The sequence below is a fragment of the Silene latifolia genome, chromosome 4, assembly GCF_048544455.1.
Source record: "Silene latifolia isolate original U9 population chromosome 4, ASM4854445v1, whole genome shotgun sequence".
Classification (NCBI taxonomy): domain Eukaryota; kingdom Viridiplantae; phylum Streptophyta; class Magnoliopsida; order Caryophyllales; family Caryophyllaceae; genus Silene; species Silene latifolia.
This window is the reverse complement of record NC_133529.1, coordinates 4,907,320-4,934,066: the sequence shown is the minus strand read 5'-3', so window position 1 is coordinate 4,934,066 and position 26,747 is coordinate 4,907,320. Positions and strand designations below refer to the sequence as shown.

The 26,747-nt window shown below is 37.9% G+C and overlaps 1 protein-coding gene across 1 annotated transcript; it reads left to right on the top strand.

Moving 5' to 3' along the window:
* The first annotated feature begins 2,715 nt into the window (after nt 1-2,715).
* On the top strand, nt 2,716-19,672 carry LOC141650967 (uncharacterized). Its single transcript, XM_074458700.1, has 3 exons — nt 2,716-2,733; nt 18,858-19,089; nt 19,170-19,672. The coding sequence occupies exons 1-3, from the start codon at nt 2,716-2,718 to the stop codon at nt 19,670-19,672; spliced, it is 753 nt and encodes a 250-aa protein (XP_074314801.1).
* Nucleotides 19,673-26,747: the final 7,075 nt, after the last annotated feature.

Below are 26,747 nucleotides of genomic sequence, written 5' to 3'. Positions count from 1 at the left end.
GTTTAACCCTAACCTCAGCTTTATAGGCTTGCTAAAGTCATGGTCAGGGTTAAATGTAGGGTTAGATGTGCCCTCATCAGCATTATCAGATCCAACCAGGCTTCTCAACTCCTCCGAGTCATAATCCAAATCTGCCTCCACATTGACATTCAAGTCATCAACTCCATATAAAACCTTCTCTTTTGCTTTTGAAGGCTCAAGTACATTTATTTCTTTTCCTTTCAATTCTTCAATGCCTAAACCAGTTTCTACTCCTTTATAGTTAAGCCAAGATCTTGTTTTTCAAATAAGTCATCACTCTTATTTAAACCAATATCAAATTCATTAAGACCAAAATCTTCACTGCCTTGCTCACTCAACTCAGAATCACTGAACTCTTCTTCTTCTATTATGTTTTCAAGTAATTTCTTCCTACCCTTTCTCAGATCTACTTTCTTTCCTTTCTTCTTTAGATCTGCTTTCTTCCCCTTCCCAAGATCTACTTCTTTGTTCTGGCCCTTTCTCACAACTACCTTCTTCACCTCCTTTCTCACAGTTGCTATCTTTTTACCTTTACCTTCCTTTGTCACTTCTATGCCTTCATTCACTTTAGCTTTCCCTTTTCTGTCCCTTTTTTTATGTCTTCCTAGCTCAATAAACCCAGTTACTACACCATTCAAACAACCACTCTCCTGCTCAGACTCCACATCTGAATCCCTTATAACAATCCCAGGCTGAGCACCAAAGTTTACCCTCCTCCTCAAGGGTAACTTCTCCTGTAGATGGGCCTCATTTACAATAACAAGGTCAGTTTTTGTGATCTTTTTTGGTGAAGCTTATGTGGTATTTTGTGTTGTCGAGGGCTTCTTCTTAAAGATCTCAGAGTTGCATTAGTTGGGGTAGGTATTTGTTGGGTGGGTGCTTTGAATTGGATTGGGATGGGACAAAGAAGGCTATTTTTGGCCTTAGTTTTTTGTTCTGTAGTGCATAAAGAAGTAGAGGTACTTCCCATCAAAGCATCTTTACTTGGTGGGACCACTGTTGCACTTTTGGTCTTTTCTGTTTGTATTATAGTCGAAGTAGAAGCAAAAGATTCTACTGTTAAGGGTTCAGTTATCCACACAGTCAATGTATTGATAGTCTTGCATAGAGTCTTTACTAAATTGATTAAATCAAAACAGGAAACCAATAACCCTTTTCCATTAGCATCCCTAATACTCCTCATTGGTCTTCTATACCAAATTTCAGAGTCATCTCTTCTAGTTAATCTAAGAGCCAATTTCTTAAACATCTGTACAGTTACATCATCAAACAGAACACCAGTTTGAAGATGCACAGCACCCCCCACATAGTCAAACTTCCCTTCGTGAACCTTAAATTGACCACCATGATTGACACGCAAAGTCACCCTAGTAGGAGTACTTTTTGAAGCCATTTCCTATAACAATGGACAAAATCAAAGATTGGAAAACCTAAACTAATAAATACTAAAATTAGAATCATAAACCCAGAAATACAAAACCCCAACACCCTAAACCCAGAAATAGATAACCCAGAAATTAGGATGCTCAAAATTAAGCTTATACAATTATCGGATTACAAACCCAGAAAATAAAGCTTCTACAATCAACATTATTGAAGACAAAGGTTACAGAAATCAAAAATAACAAACAAAGAAATTCGAAATAAGAGATAGAATGAAAACTTACATAAATCAATCCTGATGAATGAACAATCCCTCGAAAATTAGGGTTTTAAGCGGAAATTTGGGGAAAATTTAGGGGAAATTTCAAACTGGGATTTGGGAAGATTTTTGGGGGAATTTTAACAAGTGTTATGTTGTTCAACAAGTGGAATAACGGAGGGAAATGAAGAGTCATGGCTTTTTAAACACGCGGGGGCATTTTCGTCATTTCACATGCCTTTTCACCTGAAAACGGTTATGGGTGCAAGTTATAAACGGAGACATTAAAATGGGTGTAAAAAAATAAAAAAAATTGAGGTGGGAGTTATTTTAAAAAAGTGTATTTGAGGAGGGTGTATTTGATAAATTACTCTAAATATTATTGATGGGGCACATTCTGCACCGCTTACCAAGTCAACATATTAAGCAAGGTCAAAGATATCCACAGCAAGTCAACGACTTAGACAGCCTAGCCGATGCAGCCTATCGGCCTGTCAGCCTGGGTCTCGGCATGGCAATCTGCCAGCCGGGGCACATATCCGCGTACTCATATCCAAGACCCCTCGGCCGGCCTGCCATAGGTCCATCGGCCGAGGGTAGATCGGTCTTTCCACCTGCTAGCCACTTGGCCACTTGGCCACTACGTGACAAAAGGTGAAAAGTCTATAAATACTCCTCAACCTTCATTGAGGAAAGGATCCACAATTTGACCTAAGAATCACTATTCATCTGGTATTATCTTCCTTATCTCTCTACAATATACATTTAGCCAAGTAACAACAACTTATCCCTTAAGTTTATTGACTTGAGCGTCGGAGTGAGTTCGCTCGGTCCAAGGCCGAGCCCTCAGTTTGTTCATCCTTTCAGGAGACCGAAAGGAGGATTCAAGCAAAGACATCATTCTACAAGCTACGAGTGGTAACAAATATCTGCTCTGGAATTACACCCGGAACAATTGGCGCCGTCTGTGGGGAAAGATACTAGAAGCTAGTCACATTCATTCCCAAACAAAAAAATAAACAAAACAAAAACCCACCCAAAAAGCTAAGAAGATGTCGAAACAACAAGAGGTACTCGTGACCGACGAACCCGCACTCTACCAAGATGATACCTTCAACAATTCTGGAGTCGTGCAGCCCTCCACCGGCGGAGTAATCCAACCGGAATTCGGGATGCCGAGAATACCAGACACGCCGCTGCCCGCCAACCAGGTCACCATCATGGGACATGTGGTTGACGTAGCAAAACTGAAAATGCTCCTGGACCTAATCGGTAATACGCCTGCTCACACTGTCACGCCGACAAGAGCGGCGGAAACCGTCCAGGAGACCAGGGCCCAAAAGGTGACTCCGAGAAATTTGAACGGAGCACTAGGAGAAGCCGACCCGGTCAGACGCCGGGAGCCCAAAGTGGGCGTGGTAGACCTAAGTCCTTCCCGCACTCATGGGAGGATAGCGTCCCCGCTGCATGAACGAGGCTTACCCCAAAGGAGCCAGAGGAGTCCGACTCAGCAGAGTCGGAGAAGAAGTCCGAGTCGAAGAAGGAGTCCTTCCCGCTATGAGGGGAGGAGCCGGACTAGGAATGTGAGAAGCCGGTCGCCGCGTGTCGTTCGACACGTGGTCAGACAGCCCCTCAGCGCCTACGTCCTAGAAATCCAGGTGCCAACTAAGCTCAAGTTGCCACCCATATCATACAAAGGAGATAGTGATCCAGCCGATCACGCCGAGGCTTTCGAGTCTTACATGTCGGTATGGGAGCAGCCCGGTGAGGTCTGGTGCCGAGTTTTCCCAACAACTTTGCATGGAATGGCTCAAAATTGGTACAAGGGGCTTCCCGACGGCTCGGTATACTATTACGCCGACCTAAGGGACGCCTTTCTAGCCCAGTACTCTTGCAATAAGAGGAGGGCCGTGGAGACGTCGGACCTCCTAACTATCAAACAGGAGGGGGCGAGACTCTACGAAGCTATGTGAAGAGGTTCGACGGCAAGGTCCAGCAGATTCAATAAATTAATCCCGAACTGGCGGCCTTCGCGCTGATGAAAGGCCTCCCAGGGGGAGACTTAAAAAATGAGCTCATCAAGTGCGGAGGCCTGGGCTTGGATGCCGCCAGGAAGATGGCCGACCAGGCCATCAAGGTAGAGGACTATCACAAGACCTGGGTAGACCACAGCGAGGCTGGGCACTCAGAAAAGAAGAGCCACCGGGAGGACAACCCGGATGAAAGACGCCGTGACAATAATGGGTCACGGTCTGACAAGTCTACCAGAAAGCAGAACTCGGCGGATGCCGGGGGAAGCTCGGGACCGTACTACCGAAAACGGTACGATGATCACACCCCCCTAGTCGTATCGGCCGCCGAAGTCTTCGCTTTGAGCAAGAACGTGGGTCGAAGTGGGAAAGGCCCCTAGGGCCGAGGAGTGACGGTGACACGAGCCGATCTTTGTGAGTACCACGGCCACACCGGCCACTTAACCAACGACTGCCGACATCTGAAGAATGCCATTGAGGAACTGATCCGGAAGGGGAGCCTCGGCAAATATGTTGCCGGAGGCCAAAACCCAGATGCCGGCGGGTCGAATAGCAAGTCCGTCTTTGAACGGATATGAGTAATCCATGTTGTCATCAGGGGCAACGGGAACGGTGGGTCCGCTCATGGGAACAAACGGCACCTGAATGAACCATATCAGGCCATCAACTTTGTGCCCAACACAGCCACCCCCGCTTCCAACATCCCCGATATGACCATTGGGAAGAAGGACTATGAGGGAGTCATCGCTCTTCACAGCGACCCACTTACGGTCCACCTAGACATAGCCAACCACTTGGTGAAGAGGTGCCTGATTGACACAGGCGCCTACACGAACATTATGTACAGAGAATGCTTTCTCAGCCTCGGTCTGAGGGTTGAAGACTTGAGCCCCTGCACCAACCCGTAACCGTCGGTGTCAACCTGGAACCAAAATTCAGGGCCGAACTCCTGGACCTGCTGAGGAAAAATAAGGACGTCTTCGCCTACTCAGCGGCCGAGATGCCAGGTGTGAGCCGGGAGGTAATTATTCACAAGCTAAATGTACTCCCCACCGCTCGCCCTGTCAAGCAAAGGATGAGGAACTCCTCAGTCGAGAAAGATGAGGCCATCAAAGCCGAGGTAGATAAACTACTTACGGCGGGCTTTATTATGCCTTGCACTTATCCTGAGTGGCTAGCCAATGTTGTGATGGTGAGGAAATCATCGGGAGCATGGAGAATGTGCGTAGACTTTACCAATCTTAATAAAGCATGCCCCAAAGATTGTTACCCTTTGCCTCGGATAGATAGCTTAATCGACGCCACGGCAGGCTACACCATGCTGAGCCTGCTAGACGCCTTCTCGGGGTATCACCAGGTATTCATGGCTGAGGAGGACATGCCTAAATGCGCATTCATCACCGCTAACGGCACATACATGTACAAAATGATGCCGTTTGGTTTGAAAAATGCCGGCGCAACGTATACAAGACTGGTGGACAAAGTGTTCCAAAATCAAAAAGGGCGAAACATTGAGGCTTACGTCGACGATGCTATTGTGAAAAGCAAGTCTGACAGCGAGCACCTGGCCGATTTACACGAGACATTTTGTTCACTAAGGAAATACAAGATGAAGCTCAACCCAATGAAATGCAACTTCGGTGTCCGGGCAGGTAAATTCCTCGGTGTACTTGTCAGTGCCAGAGGCATCGATGCAAATCCAGACAAAGTCCGAGCAATCCTAGACCTGCCGGAACCAAGGAATCGAAAAGAGGTTATGATGCTGACCGGGAGAATGGCGGCTCTCGCCCGTTTCATCTCTCGGTCAGCCGACAAGAGCACCCCATTCTTCAAAGTGTTGAAGGGGAATAAAGACTTCAGTGGGGGAGGAACAGAGCACGGATTTCAAGCAATCGAAAGCTCATCTTCGACTCTCCCAACCCCGTCCGGCCGATCTTGGGGAGACGCTATATCTATACATAGCGATTACCTCGGCCACGGTCGGTCGTGATCATCGGGAAGAAGACAAACAAAGAACACCCAATCTACTTTGTCAGCCATACGCTGTTGCCCGCCTAGAGAAATTACCCACTAATTGAAAAAGCAGCTTTCGTCGTCGTCGTTGCCACGAGGAAGTTAAAACCCTACTTCGACGCACACCCCGTGACGGTCCTAACCGATCAGCCATTGGAGAAAGCTTTGGAAAAATTCGAACAATCCGGCAGGCTCATCAAATGGGCAGTGGAACTCTCTGGTTTCGGCATTCAGTACAAACCAAGGCCTTCGATAAAGGGGCAAGCACTTGCAGATTTCCTGGCCGAATGCACATATCAAGAAGAGCCAAACCCAGGTGTATGGGAGGTTTACACCGACGGCTCCTCCACGACGAACAGCTCAGGAGCCGGCATCCTTATCATCAGCCCAAACGGGGACGAGTTTGAGTATGCCTTGAAATTCACCTTCTCGGCCTCGAACAACGAATCCGAATACGAGGCGGTGATAACCGGAGTCGAGCTAGCTAGGGTGCGGGAGAGCGAACACATTGTGTTGAAGACAGACTCACTGTTGGTTACTAACCAAATCAGAGGGGAGTTTGAGGCTCGGGACGACGGAATGGTAAGGTACCTAGAAAGGGTAAAAGCCGACATAGCGAAATTGAAATCTTTCCAAATCCAATGCGTTCCCAGATCTGAGAACAACCGGGCCGACGCTCTCTCAAAACTTGCCAGCTCAACCATCAAGAATGTCAGCCGAACCGTGCTGGTAGATATCAGGAATGCAAAGAGCATCACTGAGACCGTCGGCATGGTGGGCAACATAGAGACCGAGACAACGTGGATGACTCCGATAATGAAATACAAACTTACAAGTGAGTTGCCGGAGGACCGCAATCCCTCGGCCAAGATAAAAAGGATCGCCGCCAGGTACTTGGTGTTCGAAGGGGAACTGTACAGAAGGTCCGTAATAAGACCACTCTTGAAGTGTGTCGGTCCAGCCGACGCAGAGCTGATACTGACAGAGATTCACGAAGGCATCTGTGGACACCACATGGGGGCAAGAACACTAGCCCACAAAGCTCTCCGAGCCGGCTACTTCTGGCCCACCATGCTTCAAGATTCCAGAACAAAGACCAAGAAGTGCACGAACTGTCAGATGCATGCCCCGGTGATACACGCTCCCTCCCGGGACCTACAACCGGTGCTTAGTCCCCTTCCTTTCGCACAGTGGGGGATGGACATGCTAGGGCCGTTCCCAACGGCCTCCGGAGGAAGGAAGTTCTTGATCGTCGCCGTTGATTACTTCACCAAATGGGTTGAAGCTGTAGCAGTACCGGCGAAGACCACAGCGGCCGTCAGAAAGGTAATCTGGGAAAATGTTATAACTCGTTTCGGATTACCCCAAGTTATGGTATTTGACCACGGCCGAGAGTTTTGGAGTGACCTGATAATGAACTGGTTAGAAGAGCTTGGCATCAAGTTCGCATACTCCTCCGTCTGCCACCCACAGAGCAACGGGCAGGCGGAGGCAGCCAACAAAACAATCCTCAACGGTTTGAAGAAGACAGTTGAAGACCTTAAGGGAAGGTGGGCCGATGAACTACCCGGTGTCCTGTGGTCCCTTCGGACCACGGAGAAAGAAGCAACGGGGTACACCCCCTTCCACTTAGTCTACGGTTCCGAAGCAGTCCTACCAATTGAAGCGACGGTGCCAACATTCAGAACGGCTACCTTTAACCCAGTTGAAAACGAGGAAGGCCTGAAAGCCTCCCTAGACCTGGTCGAAGAAAGCCGAGATACAGCACGCCTCAACTTGGCAGTATATCAAAACCGGATGAAAAGGGCCTACAACCGAAGAGTCCACAAAAGGGACTTAAAAGTGGGAGACCTAGTCCTAAGGAGGTCGGCTGCCACCAACAAGGGAAATATTCATGGTAAACTGACGGCCAACTGGGAGGGTCCCTACAAAGTGGTTGAAGAGATGAGGCCGGGCACATACCGGCTGACAGACATGGGGGGTGTACCTTTGATAAGCCATTGGAACACCGACAACTTAAGGAAATACTTTGTATAGCGGCGGAGGTGTCCAAACCCATTGTGGACACCCCAACGCACGATCATAACAAACAAATGAATCACCCAAGTTTTCCATCAAAATGCTGGTCCCCTCCATGATTGCCACCAGACAGTCACCCAAAGAGAAGAAACGCTATCGAGCCATAACCCCGATTACCCCGGCTTTAGCCGAGAGCGACGGGGACACAATGACCGATACGCTAGAGGAAACGCTATCGAGCCATAACCCCGATTACCTCGGCTTTAGCCGAGAGCGACGGGGACACAATGACCGATACGCTAGAAGAAACGCTATCGAGCCATAACCCCGATTACCTCGGCTTTAGCCGAGAGCGACGGGGACACAATGACCGATACGCTAGAAAAAACGCTATCGAGTCATAACCATGATTACCTAGGCTTTAGCCGAGAGCGACGGGGACACAATGACCGATACGCTAGAAGAAACGCTATCGAGCCATAACCCCGATTACCTCGGCTTTAGCCGAGAGCGACGGGGACACAATGACCGATACGCTAGAAGAAATGCTATCGAGCCATAACCCCGATTACCTCGGCTTTAGCCGAGAGTGACGGGGACACAATGACCGATACGCTAACGTGTCCACAACGGCGGTTGGGAAGCGCAAATCGGACGCCTCGGCCAAGACCGAGAGTGAAAGAGGAGGCAACCAATATGCCGACATGTTTAAAAAGACGTTAAACACAGTTGAGATATGCATTCTAACTGCCTCGTCCATGCCGACGGAAAAAACGAAGGCACTCAATTAATAACGCAAGAAGGAAAGTGAAGGATCGTGATCATAGCCCCGGCCAAGCCGAGGACCAAAAAGACAAACTTTATTAAAAATGATTACAAAAAGAATACAGACAACGGCCGCCCCCATAGGGATAAGCCTAAACACAACCTACCAAAGAGTTTTACAACAAAACAAGGGAAAGAAAAGCAAAAGATTACAAACATATCATTTAAAGCGCCAAAAAATGGCAGGGAGGAAAGGCTCAATAGTTGGCCCCCGAACAGCTAAAGCTATCCGAGATGCTTGGGTGAGTCCGGTGACGACCGCCCGTCTCCCTATGCTGTTCTTGCCGCCCGCATCGCAGTGCGGCGGCATCTTCGGTGGCCGGCTCGGAAGAGGGCTCGACGTTTTCAAGTGCCTTTAGCCTCTCGGCCTCCTTCACCTTTGCATCATAGGCCGCCTTGGCCTCGGCTATCCGAGCCGCCTTCGCCGCCTCCGCCTTCTCATGCGCCCGCGCCTCCGCAAAGATCGCCATCTCGTCCAGAAGCTGGTCAAATTTATCCCACGGGAAGGAGCCGTCGGGGATGAGCTTTTTGATTGCCTCCCTGGTCGCCTCCTCGGTCTGGTCCCGGAATTGGGCGCACATTTTAGGGAGGAGATCATCTTGAAGCATTTCAATATCCTTCTCCTTTTGAGCAAGAGTAGCCTGCGTGTCCCTGAGCGCCTCCGCCTGGTTATGGAACAGATCTTTCCACTCTTCCCTCTTGGCAACCACGGCGTCATAAGCGCCCTTATACCTGTCCCGCTCCTCCATCATCTTGGCAGTGGCGGCATCAGCATCCTCAACTTTGGCCCTCTCGGCCGCTAGCAGCTTCTCAGCTTCCTCCACACGCTTCTTGGCAGCAAGGAGATCCAGCTTAGCCTTCCCGGCTTCCCCCTTTGCAGCAGAGAGATCAAGCTTAAGCTTTGCGATCAGTGGCCCAGATTGGGCCATGGCCTTCTCCTGCTCCATGATGTAGGAGCCGGCTAGTTGGGTCCACTTCGCCAGCCTCTTATATATCTTCACACCCTCTGCCACAAGCTCGGTGAGAGGAATCTTTTGAGCTGAGGAGTCAACGGTGACATTTCTGTCATCCGCCTTCTCAATAGCCTTCTCAGGCTGCTTCCCTAATTGCCGTTCAGTGAGAACGGCGACTGCCGAAGGTGGATCTACAAAAAATTTACACAGAGCATCCATGTCACCATGCATTGACACATCAGAAAGCCTGTCATCAGGGATGTCCAACGAACCAGCTAAATCCGAACCACAAGTTAGATCCGTACCAGTCTGGACCCTCTTAGTTGGAGGGCCGGTTGAGTCAGTCTTCTCCCCGGCAACGGTGGAAGCAGACGGTGGCTCTTTTCTCTTCTTCAGAGGAGAAGGGCCCTTAGCAACGGTCACCACCCCCTCAGTGATATCGATGACCTCCACATGCTCCTTCTGAACCACTGGGGTCAAAGAGGGAGTTGGCACAGGCGCCGTCGCCAACCTGGACGCTGCCTTCTTTGATCTCTTCGGCACGCCTCCGAGAACCCTTGCTTGGGCCGCCGCCGGATCCAGTGACTTCCGCTGCTTATCCATGAGTTCGTTGGGAGCCGGTCTACGATCACGCGGGTCAGCCGTAGGATGCCGTTGAACGACCTTCCTGTCCTTATCGAGCCCTAACCTCTCCAAGGTCCTCTCAGACAGATCCTGGCCAAACCGGTCTGCAAAGCTTTCTCAACCAAAGGTTACATAAAAGGAGTAAAACAAAGCTCTGAAACAAGAGCATAACAGGCAAAAATGGGCCTCACACCGACCCCACTCACCCTGGCTGAGGGCCGGTATGAGGCCGACGCGGCAAAGCAGCTCATCCTGAAGAATAATCTGAGTCGGGGGCAGCCACCCCTTCTCAGCATCAAAAAGCTGCATCGCCCGCTTCTCATCCGCAGTAAGAGGGACCATCGAAGCGTCCATCTTAACTTTACCCCGGGAGATACATTCCTCATACTCTTCCCGGTTCTCACACCGCAAGTAAACAGGGCTCTGGAAAGACCGAGGCAATGGGTAGTCCTCCGGCACTTGAACATACACCCATCGCCGTTGCCAGTCCTTGCAAGAAGTAAGTTTGGACACGGAGACGAAGCCTGGCTCCGTCTGCACGCTGTACCACCCCTCTTTACCGGCGATTGACGGTCGTAGATGATGAAGGCGGCGGAATAAGTTAACTGTTGGGATCTCCCCCCTAAAGAGACAGAGCCACACAAAGCCGACTATCGTCCTCATGGCCAACGGATGCAGTTGGGCCACAGCGACGTTCATAGCTTTGATGATGGCCATGACGTATTCATTCAAAGGAAACCGGAGCCCATACTCCGGTGCACGATATACACGCCGATGTGACCGGGGGAGGGCAACAGGACCGCCCGACCCTCCTCGGGGATAACGATCTTGTACCCCTCACCGAAGGAGAAATGGCCTCCGAAAGAGTTCCACCGGAACAACCGGGCGAATTTATTAGTCCGGACACGGTCAAGACCGATCGTGCGGCCTCGCCATGATCCGGGATAGACGGCCTCTCACCATCAGAAGGAGTCCTCTCATCATCATCAACATCATCATCCTCATCCTCCCATTCCTCCAAAATTGGTGGATCAACTACGGGAGAAGGAGACCTAGGGCCCCCAAACCTTATCGGGATGGCATCTAGAATCCCCTCCCCATCAAGACGCGACGAGGAACCCCCCGGCGCAGAAGTGCTAGTCCCGGCGTCAGCAGAAGACATGATAGAAATGATTACTTAACAAAATAAGAAGTGAAGAAATTTGTTTGTTTACCTTGAAGAAAAACACTCGCCGGAGTAACAACTCTGAAAATTAGAAGACAAAGAAGCCCTTGAAAGTTTAGAGAGAAGAAAATTTTGGAGAGAATGAAATTGGTGGCCAATTTCACGGAATAACCCCCTATTTATAGGAAAAGCCCATGAAGAAGAACCAATCGAGAGAATGCCCATGAAGCGTCGGCCAATCAGCGTGCAGACACGTGTCGGACATGCAACCACGGAACGTCAATCGTTGCAACAGTTGAACGTCAATCAATGCAACAGTGACCAAGCGTCTTCAACACGCCCATCCACATCCCTCCGCCTATTCACCTTCCTCAACAAATTCCCAAGCATCTGTTCTCCGCCGGCCGCTAGATCAACCAAGCTAGGTAGCGCCGGCCGGGGGCAATCAAAAACAACCGGCACTCTCAACCCTGGTCTCGGCCAGCGTCACTTTCTTTTCCACATCGGATGCCCTTTACACATCCATGTGGAGGGGGATATGGTACGGCCTAAGAAAAACCAGCCGAGGATAAAGAAGCCGATGCGAGAGAAGAAGCCGATCTGAAAAATTTTTACAAATTACTTACGCAGAATATACGCTCAAACATACATCGGAACCCATACCACGGCATAGACTACGGCTGGGGCAAATTGATGGGGCACATTCCGCACCGCCGACCAAGTCAACATATTAAGCAAGGTCAAAGATATCCACAAAGAAGTCAACGACTTAGGCACGACCCTAGCCGATCACGCGACTATCGGCTGTCGGCTGGTCTCGGCATGGCAATCGCAAATAGGGGCACATATCCGCGTACTCATATCCAAGACCCCTCGGCCGGCCTGCCATAGGTCCATCGGCCGAGGGTAGATCGGTCTTTCCACCTGCTAGCCACTTGGCCACTTGGCCACTACGTGACAAAAGGTGAAAAGTCTATAAATACTCCTCAACCTTCATTGAGGAAAGGATCCACAATTTGACCTAAGAATCACTATTCATCTGGTATTATCTTCCTTATCTCTCTACAATATACATTTAGCCAAGTAACAACAACTTATCCCTTAAGTTTATTGACTTGAGCGTCGGAGTGAGTTCGCTCGGTCCAAGGCCGAGCCCTTAGTTTGTTCATCCTTTCAGGAGACCGAAAGGAGGATTCAAACAAAGACATCATTCTACAAGCTACGAGTGGTAACAAATATCTGCTCTGGAATTACACCCGGAACAATTATATAGCATTAAAATTTATTTTCATTGAAGTCCTTTGGCTAGGTCTATCACACAACGCTATCGATTAAGATATGTGATAGAAAAATATATAATATTTACATTGAAGTCCCTTGGTCAGGCCTATCACACCGCGCTACCGTTTACAAATTATATAGTATAATTAATTTGTATAGATTATTTAATTACATTGAAGTCTTTTGTTTTCTGTAATATATACTATATAATATTGATACGGTTAGCAGATTCTCGTAGCAGTTTAGCTATTAAATTTAATTAACAGATCTATGAAAGTATATTTGGTAATTAATAAATTATAGGATAATTACATTTTTTTTTATAATAATTTGAATATACTTTTAAAATATGCACATATTCAAAAATAATAAATTCTAATCTATATTCTATTGGAATATGCCGTTTACTAAACACGTGAAATTAATAAATTGATTGGCCAATTTACTATTTAGGCCAAATTTAGTAATTTCAGCTAAAATGTTTTTATCAAATAAAGAGTCATAATCTTTCGTATTAAAGGTTCTTGATTTTCTAGCGTACTGCCGTACTGGTAGTAGCAGAAGCAACAGTAGTACGGGGATGATATTCCGTACGATGTTAACTTTAGTATTGTTGCCTTAATTTGCCTTTAATAGTCTTTTCATCCATCTCTTCACTTTTAGTTTTAGGGTTGGAAAATTCCTCGAAGACACATACCCCTCTAATTACCAAATTTGACTATTACTCTCTACATTTGCTTTATTTTGTGAGAAAAAATAAAGTAAATATAAATTATTAACCGGAACGAAAGTAGTATTTAAGACAATCTTAACTTAAATCCTCATACAACTTCCTTCTATTTCAAAGTCTATTTTAATCGGATGTGATAGACGTCTTAGGTTAAAATAGTCTTAAACAAAAATGGTGCAGTATATATTTGTTCATCTTTCTTTATGCTTTTATAAAATTATACTAGTTGAAAAGCCCGTGCGATGCACGGGGCTCCCATTAGGGTCATCTGTATAAATTTATTTTATAGGTGATAAAAACAAAGTTCAATTATGTTTAAATCATTGATAAATAAAAGTTCATGATTGGTGTTGTTGATCATCAATGAACTATTAGTGCATTTATCATAGAAGTTTTGTCATTTAATAGTTATCATTTCAGTTGTAAAACATCAATTAACATTGTAAGAGTATGTAGTTAGTTTTTTCATTATTGTTATAGGCATCACTGATTTTTAATTAAATACAAAACGTTATCTCCATAAACATAGTGCAGTTTACCAAATGAACCGCCCTTAATAATTGAGACAGACCTTTATGAGTTTTACAAATTATTTTAACCTATAACAACTACGAAAAACTAAATGGTGTTACGTAAAGCAACATGTATCATAATTATCTATATTTAGTGTGTTTAAAGAAAATGTTCGATCTCTTATAGTATAAGTTTACCTTGACTAACTACAATTAAGAGTGTTTTGGTCTATATACTTATCATAAAATCAAATCCATACTGAATTCCAATAAAATTAGTAGTCTCTAAACAACAGTACAAAAATATATGTGATTCTATTACATAGAATACATGAGGCTTCAATTAGGATCATCTTTTACAATATGCATGTTGAATGTTCTAAGAATTTGTTGAACAATAGATTGCAAACGTTGGTTTAATTTACATTGTCATGGTTTGGTAGTAGAATTCTATTAAGTTGATAAAAAAAGGCCTAAGTATGTTGAAAATCGGAACACACAAAACTATTGGGTTGATTTAGTTGATTATTGATAGATCATCGGTCCATTTAACATAAAAGCTACTCTTTTTGATTTACGTTAATTATATTATGTAGTTACCTATTTTTATTGTTGTACGCACCACCGATTTTAATCAATTTAAAACGTCATTCCCAAAAAATGTGGTTTAATTCCTTAAAATGACTACGTGATAACTGAGACTGACTTTTATAAGATTCATAAATTAGATTAACTTATAACATCTACCAATATATTCCATTTTGTAAGCATACGACAGTGTAAATGTTGAATGGTGGTACGCAAAACAACAGATATCTCAATTATATAAGTAAACTGTTTGGAGGATTTTTGTTAGATCTCTATACAATAAATTTGTTTTTGACTATCTACCATTAAAACTGGCTGTTCCCTATGAACTTCATGCGAAATATATAATACGACATCTAATTTTGTAGATGTGGGATATATTTTTGAGTGAATTAATGATCAACTTTTCAAAGTCTGGCCTCCAAAAAGCAAATGAAGAGTTTTGTGTGGATTTGAGGAGTAGGATATTAGGATACTACTGTTAAACTTGATTAGTTTTATATTAATTTTATTAAAATTATAACTCATTTTTGTTTATTTGAAATTTTGTATATCAACAAAATCAAGTATCATTATCTTACATTATTATTCTACTCTTTATTTAAAATAACACAATGAACAAATTTTCAAAAAATAGTTTCAATTTTAAGAAAATGGCTTCAAATTACTAATTACATATGTACAATCGTTTCACTTCCTAACCAATATAGATGCAATTAGTTGTCTTTATTTTAACCTAATTTATTACACTAAGCAGGACCTTATATTCAACTAAAATCATATGTGATACCTCATAGTTAACCATTAACAAAAAAAAAAAAAAGGATTTTGTTTTTCAAAACTCGGGTTACCAAAGTCGGAAGTAGTCGAAATCTCAGGACACCAAAGTGGAATTATGTAAACCTCACGGCACTAAAGTGAAATTAACCCAAATCTTGGGGCACCAAAATGGAAAGTTTCCAAAAAAAAAAAATTATGAAATGTTACTGCAAAAATTATTGCACTTTTAAATATACAATTAGTGCATGACATAGTAATAACCAGCCATACGCAAACCGCGGTAAATAATTAAGTGAATAAAACACATAGATGAATTAGAATTTAGAAAGTAAAAATTGATGTAACCGGATAATTTTGTATATTTGGCATTTCAATACATTTTTAACGTCCATTATGGATTTGATATGAATTTGAAACCAGTTTGAAGAAAAAAATCGGTGATATAATAGCAGATTATATATAGTCCGCACAATTTTTCTATATATTTATCGTACACTGATTCATTCATAAATCATAGTTAGCTGGTTCTTGGATTATTAGTCCCGTATAAAATTGTAATTCTTGACTTTGTTCATTTCTATTTAAATTTTTGGCTTTACAAAATCGATATGAGATTTATTTAATATTTTTAAATGATAACTTAATTTTTTTTAATCTTATGTGAATATTATCGGTAATCTAATCATATTCAGAATTAAAACTATTTCATGCCACCGTTGAAGTTGTTTATTTCTAATATTGTCATTATAAAAAAATTTCTCCTCCCGCCGCCATTGTAAAAGCCAAAAGCTAAGTAAATGTCATTCCTTACTTCTTTTTCCTATTATGACATGTGACTTTTTTCTAGAGTAATTTTTTTAAATAAAAATCAGCTTTTTCTTATGGTTTTTGGAAGATAATTAGGGGTTTGGTTATAATTACCAACTCGAATATTTTGTAAATCTTTTAAATATTCAAAAATGTAATAAAATAAAATTATCTTTATTACTACACGGATTTCACTAAGTAGTTAAAGTCGAACAACTTAGAATTATGATCTCTTTTGTTTTTTTTCTTACAATGAGTAATTGTATGTTTATAAAATATGCAATTTTAACACTTTTATACGTTTATTATATGACCTTTTTTGCGTTATAAATATTTCTAAAATAAATATTCTTTATAAAGTTATTTTCCTATTATTATTTTTGTAAAGAATATAGATAAATTATTAGATTCACTTCTATTAGTATTATTTTTCTCTTAAATAATTGATCTACTTCTAGTAGGATTATTTTCTCATAAATTATTAGATCTACTTCGATAAATTATTAGATCCACTTCTATTAGTATTATTTTTCTTTTAAATAATTGATCTACTTCTAGTAGGATTATTTTCTCACAAATTATTAGATCTACTTCGATTAGGATAATTTTCTCATAAATTATTAAGAGGAAAAAGCTAGATCTACACTTATTAGGATAATGATAATAATTTTATATAAAAATTATTTTGTATATAGGAATTCTAAAAAAGTTGGACTCTCTAATATCGTTCGAAAAGTTTCTGCTTTATATATATGTATTGATTGACCATAATAATTCCTATATCACTTTAACCCCATCGTGAGTTAAGCTAATTAGATTAGATAAGATATACTTCCCGTTATCTCATTGTAATTGAAAATTAAGAACATCCCAAAAAAGTTTTGTCCCTGACCTCTCATTCTCTCAATGATCCATTGAAAGCAAAATAATGCCCTCTATCTTGATAACAAGACGTGCTTTATTTAGTTAGAAATTAGTTTTATATAAATTAAATAACAAAGCTATTTGATCTTATTGATTTCTTTATTGTAATATATCAAATTACTCATGATCTATATAGAATAACAAAGCTTCCGTACACATATAGGATTATACCTCCAGTTATATATGAGCATAGTACAACGAATGTAAAACAAATCGAGCTTATGTGTATTTTTTTTCTAAGTTTATTCAAAGTCATATTTTTATTGTGTAAATGGATGAAATCAAATACTATCTAATAAAGCTCGTATTCTCTAAAATAGAACTCGGATTCTTTATTACAAAACTCGGATTTTACACCGTACAACTGGTGGTATAATCCATGAATTGACTTCCGTCTTATTGCCACTAGATCCAGAAGTCTTTGAATATTTTGAATCTTTGACCAAGATGAAGGTCATTGGAGATGGCGATTCTCAAGCACAATCATGACCGGTGGCGGTGGAAGGAGGGACGGATGCAAGATTTGGTGCATGGCACAACTTTTTTCTATAATAATTTTTTTTGTATTATAATTTTTTTTTCCTAATTCAACAAAATGTTGTATAAAGTAAAAAAAAATGTAAAAATTATTAGCTCATATTTCTAAGGGTTATGATAAATACAACCCAATGAGTTGTATTTAAGAAACTAAAAAAGGAAATAAACAATTAATATATACATTGATTCATGTGTAATTTATTCTATAATTTCTAAATTAATGCCAAATTTAGAAGGGTATTAAATGCTTAAATACAATCCATTGGGTTGTATATAATATTTCCCTATTTCTAATTAAAATCGGAGCACTGTTTTATTTGAGAATTTTTTTATAACGCCTTCAATTTTAATAAATGTGTTATTAATTGATGAATAATTATTCTTACAATATAAAACGTTTATTACCTATATATTTGAACAATAAATATTAGTTTTTCAATGGTTGAAAGGTTGATATGTTAACTTAAGGTCTAAGACTCAACCCATACTACTATACTAGTAATAGTTTTTTAATTAACAACTTATTTGAACAATAAATATTACTCCTTAGTAGTTTTTCAATGGTTGAAAGGTTGATATGTTAACTTTTCAAGTCTTAAGACTTCAACCATTTTGGCTACCATCCTATCCTACTTCTATTAAAGTAAGAATATTTTCTACACTTTTTATTATTAGGCCAGCTCTCTACTAAACAGAAATCTTTTTGACCACTTCTCCTTGTGGGCCCGGCTATCCTAAGTTGTAAAATGAATTTTGTTAAATTTTTAAGAGAGTCGGTCTCTCATTAATAATAGTGAATGTGAGATAATTATTATTTTTATTTAATTATTATCTTTTTAATTTTAGTTAGTTTTTAGTTTTTTATTGATTGTCTCTCAAGTCTCAAAGTTAGTCTCTTAATTTAGATTGCAAAAAATACATCAAATTATTAGTAAAAAAACAATGTCACCTCCATAAAGGTCATAAACATCATACTTATTATCATCTTTAATAAATGTAATTTTATTCAATATTTTCCATTATTTGTAAATTCTATTTGATGAAAGGTACTTCTTAAAATTTTTATTATTTAGTTAAATACTAAAGTTTATAACAGTTTTAAGTAGCAATTTTGTGTAATTTTACACAGTGTAAAACTAGTTTTTCAATTTACACAAATTATTCTATAGGACTGTTTCATAGTATAAAAGCAGCCCATAATCCAAAAAGTCCAAACAATTAACTTAAAACTCCTTTTCTTAATCAAATAAGCAAAAGCTCCAAAAAAATAAGTTAAAAGACTTGTAAAAAAAATATTGGCCTTATTTCAAGGTAATATTGTACCTCGTGCATTTAGCTATTTTTTTATATTTTTTTACTACCTTATGTCTTTGAGTTTTAACATCTCTATTACTACTATTATTTAGGATGCTATTGGTGCCATAGATGGAACGCATATAGAAGCAGTTATTAGTGATCGTACTGGTACACCATTTCGAAATCGCAATGGTCGTAAGACCTGGAATGTGTTGGGTTGTTGTTCATTTGATAGGATTTTTACATTTATCAACGCGGGTTGGGAAGGGAGTGCCCATGATCTTACAGTATGGCGAGATTCTCTAACTGCCTCAAAATATGTTTTTCCTCATCCACCTGAAGGTAAGTATTAACTAATTTTCTTTATTTTTTTATAGCTCATTATTTTGCGATTCTCACGCAATTTTTATTTAACTTTGTAGGTAAGTACTATTTGGTGGACTCCGGATATCTTAATACTATTGGATATTTGTCTCCTATTTGCGATCCCAATATCAGATCCCATTTGCCGGAATTTAAGCACGGACCACCTATAGGAATGTTAGAACATTTCAATTACCGACATTCTTCATTAAGAATGAAAGTTGAATGTGCGTTTGGTCAATTGAAGAAAAGGTGTAAGGTGCTGAAAACTATGCCCCAGATGTTACCAAAGTATCAGATGTCAATTATCGTTTCATGTTTCACACTTCATAATTTTATACGAATGCATAAGCTTGGTATCCCAATTGTACAACATGATGCAGTTATTGGGAGAACAAATACAAATTTGGATGATAAAGATCGAATGAGCCTTATGTCTAAAGTGAGAATGGATATAGCTAAAGCTATTTGGAAAGATAACAATCCCGAAGAGCATGAAGATGGAGTGTCGCAAAATGACAACGAAGAAGAACATATGGAAGTAGATGATCCGAATAACTAAATTTTGTAATTTGCGTTGAATCTAAACATTTTTCACAATTGCAAGCATTTGATGTATTGACATTAATAATTTTTATTTTTATTTTATCATGACTCCTATTTCTGAACTAAGAATTTCGTTATTACACATTGTTGTCTATTTATATATATTTCAAAGAACCAGGCGATGACGACGATAATAATAATAATAATAATAATAATAATAATAATAATAATAATAATAATAATAATAATAATAATAATAATAATAATAATAGCAGCAGCAACAACAACAACAACAACAACAACAACAACAATAATAATAATAATAACGATAGTAATAATAATTACAATACTAATAATAATTACAATAATATAGTTGAACCAATCGAATCAATCAATCAATCGAATCAATCAATCGAATCAATCAATCAATCAATCAATCAATCGAATAAATCAATCAACTAAATCAAATTAAGTTCAAAAAAATGAGTACGCTAACAATCAAAATCTCCTCCAAAATATCATGGCCAAATATACCGCGTCGTACCAAACGACCCTAAAAAAGACACAAACACCATGAATAAAACAAATGTCTTACATGGGTACAAAAAAGAGTGTCGCAAACACCACCAATATACCTACACCAAAGCAGTGATAACATAAGTCAAAATCAAACCAACATTCTATACGAATACAAATCACCTTCATCACAGGTGCAAATATTAGACTAACAAGTCTAATCCATAAATTCCAAGAAACAAACTCTCATCAAAATTTCCCTTTCCCTAAACAAAAACAATAGTCCAAGACAAAGCACGGACAATACCAAATAAAATAGGAAAAGGTGGAGGAGCCACTAACTTCCTTAAACAATGCAAAGTCACGTCACTAACGTGGAATTTGGTGAAACCAAGTCCTTTTATCTTGATGATAGTGTGTGTGGTAGTGGAACATCCTGCTCATCTTGTTCTCGCGTCTTTTATCTTCCAACAATATTAATATAGCTGCTTTGTCGTCTTCCTTGGTTACTGGACTATACTAGTGGACTATTACTATACCCTTTTGAAATGTTTATGCTGGTTAAAATGAAGATGTATTCTTGTCAAAATATAAAATATAAAAAATAAAAAATAAAAAATGAAGATATATGTTTATTATTAAAAATGAAGATATATTTTGTTCTCGCGTCTTTTACCTACTTTCCCACTTGCTTTGCTGCTTGCAGTTTATGAGATATCACACGCTTGTGACGAAAAAAGTCCATCACAATGAAAATTTATGTTATTATTACTCACTTTTTGTCATTTACATATATATTTTCAGTAAATCTCACTTAACATGTCTTAAACTTAAGACAAATTAAGTATATACCGACGCATAGGAAAAATAATACTCCCTCCTATTCAAGATAAAACTCATTATTTTCATTTTCGTCTATTCACAATAACTTTCCTATTTCCTTTTTTTGGTAAGTGTTTGTGTGGTCCAAATTTAATTGTATGGTGGGGTAGTGTATTTGTGTGGTTAAAATTTATTTATATGGTGGGGTAGTGTATTTTCTTAATTTTCATGTCAAAATGAAATGGGAGGTTTATTGTGAATAGGAGGGAGTATATGTTTCCTATATACATAAATGATAGGATACTTGACCAAATTTGTGAGATATTTTAACTTGAGGCTTCTTTGTCATTTTGCTATTACAAATTTGAAAGAAAAATAAATATATATCGATGTTAATTTTGTTGAAATAATTTTTATTCTTTTTATTGATCCTAAATTTTTTATTGTTTGACCTTTTTTCATATGGTAAAACTTATATTATCTGATTATCGAATGTTAAAAACTTTTAAAAGTTAGAAATTAGTAGACTTAATAATTTCATTACTTAGTAATTTTTTAAATTAAAGTTTTACTAATTATCTAATGACTATTGTTAGTTATATCGTTAGTTACATTTTATTGATTTTTTTTAAAAAAAGATTTTACATTTTTCAATTCATGTACACTCATAATTTTCCCAATATTTAGAGCTAGAATGTTAAATTTTGTAAAACATTTCAAAAAACAAAAATTAAAAATTTTATTGCTAATGTTTTTTTTATGGAATTGTCATATTTAAACTTGAAATAAAATGTGTCTTTCATAAGTAGTGGGGTAGTAGCTATATGTTCTTAATCGTAAAATCAAAGGATCAATCACATGCTCTTACACTTCCCTTTTAGATATTGAAGATTTCAAAAATTAGAGATACATAGTACTCCTATATAATATAATATCGAAAAAATCTTAAAATTCATAATTTAAAATACTTGTTTCAAATACTGGGTTGAAATGATGCGGATGCGCCACGTGTCCTATACAGCTTTAATGACAAACATTAATTACAGCTAATCATCTAATATGAACATAATAAATATTGTATAAATCACAGTAAAATATTAATTATAATTTAGTAAATTTTATTACTCCCTCCATTTTTTTTATATATGACGTTTTGCATTTACGAGGTAAGCCTTTGACTTTAATATTTACAAAAATATATTTGTTCAAAAAATATAAAAATGGTACCAAAAAATTCCTTACGAAAAACTCTTTCATATGAGTATATATATCATAATATTTAGTCTTATATTTTAAGAGATATTGAAGAGAAAAGGGAGTGTCTCGAAATGTGAGAAAGTCATATATAAAAAAACAGAGGGAGTATAAGATTAAATTAAATAATTACGGTGATTTGATTATAAATTTAATAAAAAAAATATTTTGATAAAAAAATCTAAAAAGTAAATAATTAGGTTCATTGTGAAAAATGCTTTCAATTGAGTATAATTTTGCTTATATTAATTGAAATTTTTGTATGTAGAGATAACTAAAGTGAGTAACTCGCAATGTTTAACATTTACATAAAAAAAATATTTTGTGAAAGTTATAAAACTTAGACCATTAAACCCATTGAGAAAAATATATTTGGAAGAGTTATTATATTTATTAAAAACAAAAATTAAAGAAAACTACAAAGAGAAAAGTTTTTATAGTGTGCGAATGAAAAACAAATATATTGTGAGAAATTTAATATATATGAGATTTTGATATGTTTAAATAGTGTGATAACGAGTTTGTATGTACACAGTGATCGCGAGTAAATTTAAATAATCAAAACAAAAGTAATGATTATTAATTAATATAATATTATAAACGACATGAAAGGTAGAAAACAAATTACCTTTTCCCTTAATATATTCAACTAATTATATATACACCAGGTATAAAATATTGATTATGACTAACTAAATATTACTTTTAGTTAAATATTTTATATGTAATATTTTAAGTACTTTGAAGTTAAACTTCAAAAAATAATATTTGAGGAAGTTCAATTTATTTTATTAATAGGTAAACTCTTAAATATCGTTATATATAGTTGTTACAGAAAATAAAAGGTGCAATTTTTTTATTGGTATGTTTGACACATAACACATGTAAGATACAATCAAAATATTTGAATAAGATGAGTTTGGATCATATATGTTTGATGCATAAATATCACACGCTATACATAAAAAACTAAAAATTGTATAAAATTATATTCAAATCATATTGAACAAATATTAATTGATTTGGAACATAACGTATCGTAAAATGATATAATTTGAGAACTTAATGTTGATTGTTGCATTATTCATATAAATTTTATTTTAATTAATATGATATTTGATCAGTCACAAATTTGTTTATAAAACTTTGATCATACATAATTAATTATCACTTACTAGGTTTAATTAAAATTGTATGTATTTTATTTTAAAACATTGTACTTAAACATAAAAAAATTAAATTTGTAAAAAATTAATTTATTTTTATTTATAAGTATAAAAATATTAAAGTCATATATGAATTATATAATTTTCTTTAATTATAATAATAAAATTTTAAAACAAGCCGCGCGGAGCGCGTGATACTACCTAGTATATATATAAAACTGGGTTGAAGCATTGTGGATGCGCCACGAGTCAACCCAGCATTAAATACAAGTATTAATTATAATTTAATAAATGTATTATAAAATTACAAATAGAAATTACGGTGATTTATTTCAAATTTATATAAAAACATTTTTTTTATAAAAATTCTAAAATGTAAATCGCTATCTTTATTGCAAAAAATGCTTTCAATTGAGTATACTTTTCATTATATTTATTGAAATATTTTGATATGTATAGATGATTAAATTGAGTGTCTTACAATGCGTTACATTTACTTACAGAAAAGCGATTTGAAAAATTATAATACGTAGACCATTAAACCCATCCAGAAAAACATATTTAGAAGAATCCTTATATTTATTAAAAACAGAACTTAAAGATAACTATTAAGAGATAAGTTTTTATGATGTGATAATGAAAAACTTATATTGGATTTCTAATTATTGATTAAGTTGATAGTTGCTAGTTGTTTCAAAACACAAAATGTGCAAATTTCTTACAAATATGTTGTTTGACACTTAGCATATGCAAGACATACACAACTAAAACATTCAAATAAGTTAGCTTTGACCCTATATATTTGATACATAAACATCACACGTTATACATTAAAAATTGAAAAATGCATCAAAATATATTCACATCATTTTGAAAAAATATTAATTGATTTAGAACATAACGTATCGTGAAATGATCTAACTTAAAAACTTAATGTTGATTGTTGCATTATTTGAATACATTTATTTTAATTAATATGATATTTGTTAAGTCACAAAACTATTTATATAATAACGTTTAACATGAATAACCAACTATCACTTATTAGTTATAGTTAAAACTGCACATATTTTATTTTAAAACTTTGAAATTAAACCTAAGAAAATGAGAGTTGAGAAAGTTAATTTATTTCTATTTATAAGTAAAGATATTAAATTTCATATATGAATTATATTATTTTTCTTTAATTATAATAATAAAATTTTCAAACATGTCGCGCGGGATACAACCTAGTACTTCCATAAAGTGTGTACAATTATCCATTGAGCACTCAAGAATCCTAAAATACTCCCTCCAATTTCCTATTTTCATCCATTTCCCTTTTTTGGCAAATTATTTATTTTCACCCCATTTCTCTTCTTTCCTTATTTAGACTACCTTTTTTCATTCTTTAATAATTCTTTTCACCTTATTTACATCTTTTCTATTATTTTTTCATTCTTTAATCCTTCTTTTCACCCACTTACAACCCATTAAATTGCTTTCAGTACCTCGAAGGAGATTGCCCCCCTGTCGGTAGGGGATACTCCTGGTCAACACCAAAAAAAAATAATTTTTCTTAATATGTGTGTAAAAAAAAATGGAGTGAAAAAAAAAAATGGAGGGAGTATAAAATAAGGGCTTAAAGTGTAGCACTCAAGAATACTAAAATAAAATCAAGAGCTTAAAGTGTGTGCTATTAATCATTGAGCAATGAACATTCAAGAATCCTACTGCATTTCGGATTTAATTTTTTTTACCAACAAATACAATTGTTTAATTTAACCTTAATAGATAGTAGTCAGTAAATAACCGACCGAACTCATGTCGATCAGTAACCAAATTTACATAACCAGTATCGCCGCTTACGTTTCGTGTTTAATTTTCACTTTAAGTAAAAAGTCCGCCCTCGTGTAATACCCCGAATAAAATTAGTTTTAAGATATGTATTATAATAGGAGTACCTGAGACTTTATAGACTAAGCTCGTATATTTTCTGTATACACGAAGACGGCCCCATTTTAGTATTTTTGTCTAAGAGTATATGAGTCGGACCCGTTACGATTTTTACTACTTTATTAGATAATTTCAAAAAGAAAAAGAAAAAAAAAAAAAACTTACAACAAACACGTGGCTTAGGGGGTGACTCACCTAAGCTAACATTTAAGCATATCCTTGTACACTATATTTGCAAAAGGAGATTGGGCTATGCACAAAGACGCAAAGGAAATTCTAGCAACGGTACGGGAAAGACCGAGGGCAATAGCAATAAGGTAGCTTAGTAGTTCTCAATACTCCGTGTATTATATCAACCTTCACAATAAGGTATGATTTCGGAACCCTTTATCGATAAAAGTAATTGTTTACGTTTGAAATAAGAGATTAGAAATAATTGGTTATATTAGTTTTATTGTTAATTTTATCTTATGATTGTTATACTGCTCACATGTTATATTAATTATCGTCTTATGAATGTATGATGTGATAATAGTGTGTCGTTATAATGTATAATTGGCCAATTGTAGCATTCGGGATACGATTATTGGTTTGAGGTGACATTATGTCGTAACCTGTGTACACAGAAAGGGGCGTTGGCTCCGGGAGTACTCCATATATAAACAAAAGGGGCGTTGACCCATGAGAACTAAGGGGCGTTGGCCCGAGTGAAATTATTCTGTTCCTGTGTACATGGAGGTGGGTCTTAGACCCGGTGTGAGTGCGGATCTCCATAATGTTTCTCTAATTCAATAATGGTAGACCGACATTAATGTGATAGGAATATATATCATGTTGGTATGGTAGTCATATAATGTTTTTGGGATACCGGGTTGGTTCCTGATATGGAATGCTGTATTTTGGCAAGTTATTTTATTGGATGATATATGGTAATAAGGAGAATTCCTATTGAATAAAGGATATGACATAAGGCCGGGGGAGGGAACTGGAGTCATACTCAGCCTGTGGTTTGCTGATTCCGTTTCTTTCACTCTTTTTCAGGTACAGGTATCGGGGAAGGTCAAGTGTGAGGATTTGACATTATAGAGGATAATAAGTATAAGTTGTAAATAGTTTTAAGCTTTAATAGTTTTTATTTTATTTTATTATAATTGTTTAGCCTTGTATTCTCCGAAGGGGGAATACGGCGATGACGCCCTTGTAATTCCGCTGCTGTCTATTGTTAATAAAAGAGCTATTTTGAGCTACCTGCTTGTTTTTCGGGGCGTTACACCTCGGCAGACCCCACAATTGACATCCACCCTACAACCGTCGTGAATCAACCACCGCCATCCTTCTTTCTCCCTCTTCATTTTTTCATTTTAACCGGGCCTTAATTATGCAGGTAGAGATCGGGCT